This window comes from Paramormyrops kingsleyae, chromosome 24 (assembly GCF_048594095.1).
Source record: "Paramormyrops kingsleyae isolate MSU_618 chromosome 24, PKINGS_0.4, whole genome shotgun sequence".
Classification (NCBI taxonomy): domain Eukaryota; kingdom Metazoa; phylum Chordata; class Actinopteri; order Osteoglossiformes; family Mormyridae; genus Paramormyrops; species Paramormyrops kingsleyae.
Window position 1 is genome coordinate 26,345,175 of NC_132820.1, and position 8,186 is coordinate 26,353,360.

At 41.7% G+C, this 8,186-nt stretch overlaps 1 protein-coding gene across 1 annotated transcript; it reads left to right on the top strand.

Moving 5' to 3' along the window:
* The first annotated feature begins 1,995 nt into the window (after positions 1-1,995).
* Positions 1,996-4,149, top strand: LOC140582241 (ribonuclease inhibitor-like). The gene is made up of 5 exons (XM_072706466.1): positions 1,996-2,054; positions 2,626-2,799; positions 3,062-3,235; positions 3,345-3,391; positions 4,088-4,149. The coding sequence occupies exons 1-5, from the start codon at positions 1,996-1,998 to the stop codon at positions 4,147-4,149; spliced, it is 516 nt and encodes a 171-aa protein (XP_072562567.1).
* Positions 4,150-8,186: the final 4,037 nt, after the last annotated feature.

Here is an 8,186-nt window from a genome sequence, read left to right on the forward strand (position 1 = left end):
CATTTCCCTGCCATTCCAGGGAAGCCGGTGTGGTTGTGCAGGCTAGCTGTTTGGTCCCTGTTTCAGGTTCATGCGGCAGAATCTGCTTGTCGTGAGTCTGGCCTTTTCCTCTTTTTCTCCATCCTCTTCTCCACCCTTTTCTTGGCAGCCTCCCGCTCCTTCTGGAAGAATTCTGTCTCTGCAAATTCATCTAAGGCCATTTTGGGGTTAGAGAGCCCCTCAGCAAAAAATGTTACGTTTGTAAACAAAAATCAGGTAACACTACTTAAAGCCATTGCTTTAGCAATTTATAAACACATTCATAACTAATAATAATGAATCCGTAAAGTATTAGAAACATGGCTATAATTATTTATCAAAAGGCATAACACATTATACCCATGTGTATTATGCATTATGAATGATTTATGAAGCTCTCATCTGGAATGCACTATAGATACCCTCATAATGCATTATGATGGTCGGAATAATACAGCTTTCTACTGCATTACAAAGGTATCTATAGTGCATTATAGATGAGAGCTTCATCAGGCAGTCATAGTGCATAATAAACATGGCAATGTGTTATGCCCTTTTAGAAATATAGTCGTGTTTATAATGCTTCATGAATGCATTATAATGCATGGTCAATGTGTTTAAAAATGACTAAAACAAAAAAAGATGTTACCAAAAATCATTTATGGTTCTGCCTGTGATGCTATCAACACTCAAGCTTTTCTGGTCAGTGCAATTTATAATTGTTCAGACAGATAATAGTCTACCATGTGAGCGATGCTCAGGTCACTGATCAACACAAGTTTGTCAGAAACGGACTGACAAGATTTTTTAACGTTATGACAAAAAACTATACACACAAATATGTAAAACGATCATGTCCATTCATTATCCCATGTGCCATTTTACTACAAGCCATGGACACATAGGCTATGCGGCAAACCTAGCTTCAGCCTCTTACCAAGTGAGCGATGCTAGCTAATTGGTGACACAAAATTACTGTCAGTACCGTGGCGACAAGATTTTATCATACAACAACATAAAAACCACACACATTATCAAATAACGGTCATGACAATTCATTATTTAGTGCATAATTACAGGGAACGTATGAGAGACAAAAGTCTGTCAGTTCTCTCTCGTCAAACAAGTGAAATGGATGCTAGTGATAATGTTACTATAAGCGAGCTGTTATGAAAACACCTGGCGGTTTAACTGTAAATTTATCCTGTAGTTCTACATTTATCTCAAACATGTCATTCTGACACTGATATGTCTTCAAGCCATCATTAGTGGCTCCCTCATCTGGCCTCAGTAGTGGTTGCATCCCAGAGCCACCAGCAGCCTGCTGGTCTTGGTGGCACCCCAGTGTTTGCTTGTAGAGGAGATGCTCAGTGGCAGTGATGGTGGGAGTCCCACATGAGACAAGATGAGCACAGAGCTGTCCAGCCCATTGTTGCCAATGGTCACATTCTACCAGAATGCCCTGACACTAACATCCAAACATCCCACGGACCCCAGCTATCCACTGTAGGGAAACTGAATAAGAAGCCTTTACCTTGGGCAGAAAATGCTTTGTTTGTGTAGTACGTCTTAGTGACAGAGTACCAATTTCAGAGGCCATTAAGTTGAAAAGTATGCAGTGAAATATCTAATGATATCTGAACATTCAAACACAGCATACAATTCAGTTTGCAAATTTAAACAATTCTATTTAAAAGAACAGTTTAATTTCAGAGCCGATGGCCGTGTGACCATGAAATGAAATGAAATGCCGACAACATTCCTGGAGCCTTCAATTTAGCATACACAGTGCCCTCTACAGGATTCTGTCGAAACTGCAGCCCCTTCAGCCTCGTTCACAAAACGTGCGAGTTGTTTCCAGCATACGTTTTTCATTATAAATCCCAAAATCCTCTTACAAATGTGCCTATGAATGTTTGGCATCTTTTTCGGTCACATGAAGCCTTTATAAATGAATTCCCCGATTAATGCCTCTACATGGCTAGTGGTGTAATTGTATCATTAGAAACACATGAAAACATCTTAATTGCGTTAAGGTATGTAACGGTATAGTCACATGACAAAAGATAACTTCGTGATTTAGCAAACTGCATGTTCTTCATCTCCTCTGTATGGACCATAGAGCTGTGTATCGGAGAGTCTGGCAAAACGTCACGTTTCAAGATACAGGGATTGCAATTCAATATGTTGCTATATTTTTCAATTTTTAAATCTGATGTTAGGAAAACTTGTCAAACACAAACAGCTTCTTTGTTCTTCTCCTACATCCTTATATCCCACAAACCTATCAGCTGTAGACCATGTTAGAAATAATTAAGCAATAAAGCAGAAAGCCAGTCATTCTTAGCACATGGTTTGTTTTGGTCAGCAAAGCTAATAGACAAAGAAAGGTGAAAGGAATGCTGCAGTTTAGAAATTAAATATGCTGCGTTTAACAAAAGTTACAGATAAAAATATAATTGACACCACTCAAAACAGGGGTGACTGTTAATGTGCTTTTTATATGCTGTACAATAAATTAATTGTTTTATAAAATGTCTTCTGTGATGACTCACATACTGTGCACTAGTGCAAAAAGTGGTTTTAAAAGTGTTTTGTTTTCCTAAGGGTTGACAGGTGTGAACTTACAGAGAAATGCTGTGAAACATTGGCTGCAGCTCTCAGATCAAACTCCTCACACCTGAGAGAGCTGGACCTGAGTGACAATGACCTGCAGGATTCAGGAGTGAAGCTGCTCTCTGCTGGGCTGGGGGATTCACAGTGTAAACTGGAGATACTGAGGTCAGTATTACTGGGTATTCCACACTGTAAACTGAATATGCTGTAGTCAGTATTACTGGGTATTCCACACTGTAAACTAGACATACTGTGGTCAGTCTTACTGGGTATTCCACACTGTAAACGGGGGATACTGAGGTCACTTTTAACTGTAATTACTGAAAGGAGTCACATTGTATGAAGGTAGTCACATTTATGTAAAAGTAACACTTGTACTGGTGAGGTGATCTTATTTATCTGAAAGTTTTTGCCTATCTCTCTGCAGGCTGTCAGGCTGTAGAGTCACAGAAGAAGGCTGTTCTTCCCTGGCTTCAGCTGTGATGTCAAACCCCTCTCACCTGAGGGAGCTGGATCTGAGCTACAATCACCCAGGAGACTCAGGAGTGAAGCTGCTCTCTGCTGTACTGGAGGATCCCAGCTGTAAACTGGAGACGCTGAAGTGAGTAGAGCGTGTATGTCTGGTACAGATACTTGTGCATGTATGTGAAGAAAGGGCACCAATAAATAAATGGATACAGCAGTACTAAGTCATTCTGCTTCTCCTGTAGTGTGGACCACGGTGGAGAGTGCAGGACCAGACCAGGCTTTCAGAAATGTAAGTGTGTTTGCAGGTTTTTATTAATAATACCATTAATACTACTTTATGAATGTATTCACACAGTTGTTGTGATGTGTGTTTTTTGCACTGTATGCAGATTTCCATGTTTGTGTTTCGGTGAGTTTCTGTTTTTGTTATTTTAGATAACATCCAAAGAAGAAAAACAACACAGACATCAACAAAAACACTATCCATCCATCCATTTTCCAAACCACTTATCCTTCTTGGTCGCGGGGGGTCCGGAGCCTATCCCGGTAGCTACGGGCACGAGGCAGGGAACAACCCTGGATGGGGGGCCAGCCCATTGCAGGGCACACTCACACACCATTCACTCACACATGCACACCTATGGGCAATTTAGTAACTCCAATTAGCCTCAGCATGTCTTTGGACTGTGGGGGGAAACCTGAGTACCCGGAGGAAACCCCACGACGACACAGGGAGAGCAAGCAAACTCCACACACATGTGACCCAGGAGGAGACGCAAATCCAAGTCCAAGAGATGCGAGGCAACAGTGCTAACCTCTGCACCACGATGCCGCCTCAAAAAAAAATTTCTTTATGTTTGTGTGAGAGTGTAACAGGGTTAAAATGCATTCTTCATCCTTCATGTTTGTTCTTTTTGTGCATGTGCTGAGTGTACGCGTTTCCTTTTTGAGACCCGTTGGTATTGTCCTTAGACGGCTCCCGTAGTCTCCCCCAAACCGGCGGTGACACCGGACTCTCTCCTCAGTCTGCGGTTAACGCTTCTTTGAGGAGGTTTGTGTCCAAAGTGCTTAGAATGAAGTTCATAATTTATTGTAAATTTTTGTGGTAGATATGTTTGTGGTAAGTATGTCTGATGAATGCCGTTACTTTGCATTTTTATTTACCCGTAATTAAGCCTTTACTTTAGCACTAGCAGCGTTTTGTCGGCTCTTCCCGCCAGCGGCCAACATTTCCTGAGGTATTTCACAAACAGGCAAGTCCTGCTTACAGACGGGATCCATTCCTGAAGTCTGTCTTTAAGTCGAGTTTGTAGGTAAGCCGGAAACATAAATGCAGTACACAATAAATAATGGTAAATTTATTCTTGTTATTATACAGTAGAGGGGCGGCATGGTGGTGCAGTGGTTAGCACTGTTGCCTCGCACCTCTGGGACCTGGGTTTGAGTCTCCATCTGGGTCACATGTGTGTGGAGTTTGCTTGCTCTCCCCATGTCGTCGTGGGGTTTCCTCCGGGTACTCCGGTTTCCCCCCACAGTCCAAAAACATGCTGAGGCTAATTGACGTTGCTAAATTGCCCATAGGTGTGCATGTGTGAGTGAATGGTGTGTATCATTAGAAACACATGAAAACATCTTAATTGCGTTAAGGTATGTAACGGTATAGTCACATGACAAAAGATAACTTTGTGACTTAGCAAACTGCATGTTCTTCATCTCCTCTGTATGGACCATAGAGCTGTGTATCGGAGAGTCTGGCAAAACGTCACATTTCAAGATACAGGGATTGCAATTCAATATGTTGCTATATTTTTCAATTTTTAAATCTGATGTTAGGAAAACTTGTCATAGTATAAAAAGCACACCACGTACAAATGGAAGAAATCTGAGTAAAAATATTAACTTTTTTAACGCAACCATAATAGGGGGCTCGATTCGCATTTATCACAGTCCCTGTAACAATTAATCTAACGTCATATATATAGCACCACAACTATTTCGGATTCAACCAACGGTGGTAACGTTACTAGCCTGCAGCGTACGTTGTGCAGGTTACCGAAAATGACTAGTTATCAATTACTGCATATAAAAGTAATTATAATGAGGGTGGGACTGGACCGTGTGTCCGCGAGGAGTTTCGACATGTGGTGCACGGGTGCGGCGAAACGCGCTGCATCGATCAGTGCATGGTCCCCCAGCCTGACCTAACCTGTATATATAGCCTAATAAAGGAAAATAATAGTGGTCTAAATGTTGCATATTGATCGCTTTAACTTCGCGCCACTCTGAAGCACTGTGCAGATCAACAGTCACCTGTCTTCACAGATATTTTCAACCAGTCACTGGATCTTTGTGTCTTAAATCATCCACAATAACACCTATTCCAAAGAAACCCAGAGTCTCTTGCCTCAGTGACTACAGACTGGTGGCTCTCACATCGCTGGTAATGAAGGCTTTTGAGAGACTTGTGCTGTCATACCTTAAAACCATCACAGACCCATCGCTTGACCCCAGGCTACAGTCTGCCTACAGAACCAACAGACCTGTGGACGATGCAGTTAACACTGGACTCCATTTCTTGCTCCGACACTTGGAGTGCCCTGAGACATATGTTAGGATTCTGTTTGTGGACTTTAGCTTTGCATTTAATACTATTCTATCGGAGCTAATGCGGACTGAACTCTCACAACTGCCTGATCCAAAATAACATGTTATAACCACGATGGCCCAGTTTTACGCTACAATCATTGAGTCCATCCTCAACTCCTCCATCACAGCCTGGTTTGGATCAGCCACTGAACGAGACAAGGCCAGACTGCAACACATCATCCACTCAGCAGAGCGAATAATCGGCAGTAACCTGCCTACCCTCCAGACACTGTACATCACCAGAACCAGGAAACGGGCATAAAAAATCTTTGAGGACCCATCTCACCCTGCTCACCACATCTTTCAAGCCTTACCCTCCAGGAGAAGACTCATGGCAATCAGAACCAAGACCACAAGACACGCCAAGAGCTTCTCCCCTCAGGTAGTCTCTCTCATTAACCAAACCAGTCTCTGAATGGACGTTCAATTAATCGTCAGCTGCAGTGAAATATCCACCAGCATAACCAGTGAACAACTGATAAACTTCCTCTATGATTATATTCTGCACTCTTGCACATTATGCACACATACTGCAAACTCTGTATACATATTGCACTCTTGCACATATAGTTGACTTGGCTGCTACTTAATAACGGCACCATTTAAGAGCCCTTTAAATTCTTATACCATTTATATAGTTTATATTCATACTACAATTATTACTATGTACACACACATATATAAATATCATAATACCATCATTACTGCCATTAATAAACTTAATTATCATATAATTATCATATTACCCAATTGCCAGTCTATTGTTTATTACCTTTCTGCATATGTCTTTGCTAAATGTGGTATGTTCTTTGTAATGTCATGTAAAAGCACCACCAAGGCAAATTCCTTGTATGGAAACATATCTGGATTCTGATTCTACATCCTTCATCAGGACTAGAAAACTTCCATCCAGCGTTGCATTTCACTTTGACGCTGTCGCTTTTGAAACACTTTTCTGTGATCTAGCTCTTGTTTTGGTCGCCGACTATCATCCAACAAAAGGTTCATTTCAGCTCTCCTAATCTGACATAAACCACACTCACAAACACTTTCGGGTTACTGTGCCACCGGGAAGGGATGGGTTTCCAGCATTTCCTATCCTGGCTGTTCTGTTTAGGGACAAACACAAGTTGTACGTTCCTCGTACGTTCAGAGAACGTACCCATTGGTGTAAAGGACTTCGCTGTGTAACCTTCCCAGAATGTTCCCGGGATGTCACGATGTGGAGTTCTTTAGACGTTCGGGGAACATCATTTTGGGAACATTCGGGGAACTTTCAGGACGTGTTGGTAACGTTTCGGGCACCAAACTTTAATGTTCTTTTTTGGTGACAATTACAGTAACCTTTAGGGGACCTACCTAGAATGTTATTTTTTAGTCCTTGCACCACCTTCTCAAAGCTAGAGCTGTATGATCACATCGCTATATGTGATCTTTCCACGAGTAATACTGAGATTTTTATGCAACAGAAAAGGAGAGATTACCCGAAATAACCTGCAATGAAATAGGACTTGTTATTATCTACCAATTACACTCACCTAAAGGATTATTAGGAACACCCATCCGCCTCAAGGTTGTGTGTGTTGTGGCTTCACAAATGCTTTGCTGCATACCTCGGTTGTAACGAGTGGTTATTTCAGTCAAAGTTGCTCTTCTATCAGCTTGAATCAGTCGGCCCATTCTTCTCTGACCTCTAGCATCAACAAGGCATTTTCGCCCACAGGCCTGCCGCATACTGGTTTTTCCCTTTGCACACCATTCTTTGTAAACCCTAGAAATGGTTGTGCGTGAAAATCCCAGTAACTGAGCAGATTGTGAAATACTCAGACCGGCCCGTCTGGCACCAACAACCATGCCACGCTCAAAATTGCTTAAATCACCTTTCTTTCCCATTCTGACATTCAGTTTGGAGTTCAGGAGATTGTCTTGACCAGGACCACACCCATAAATGCATTGAAGCAACTGCCATGTGATTGGTTGATTAGATAATTGCATTAATGAGAAATTGAACAGGTGTTCCTAATAATCCTTTAGGTGAGTGTAACATAGTGTGACAAATAGGTTAGTGGTGTTACCCCGAGCTGCAACAACAGACACAAAACAGTACCTAATCCGATGAGTAATATTGTGCATGCGAACATCGCAATGATGCGGAGGTGGATTTTTCGTACAGCACAACTCAGATCGTTTGCAGAACTTTAGTAACATTACAGGGACATTTGCACAACATTTAGGTGACTTAAAGTTTAACCCTTTCAGGCTCAAATTAAGTTTTAGTAACATGACAGGACAAAGTCCTGCAGTGGTACTTCTGAGTAAAAAAAACTCATAAAATATGTATGTGGGGTAAAAAGGTACTTAGTTTTTAACTGTTGCAAATCAGCAACGCCTGCCTTGAGAGGGTTAATATATGCAATACCAAAACGTGTTTACACTAT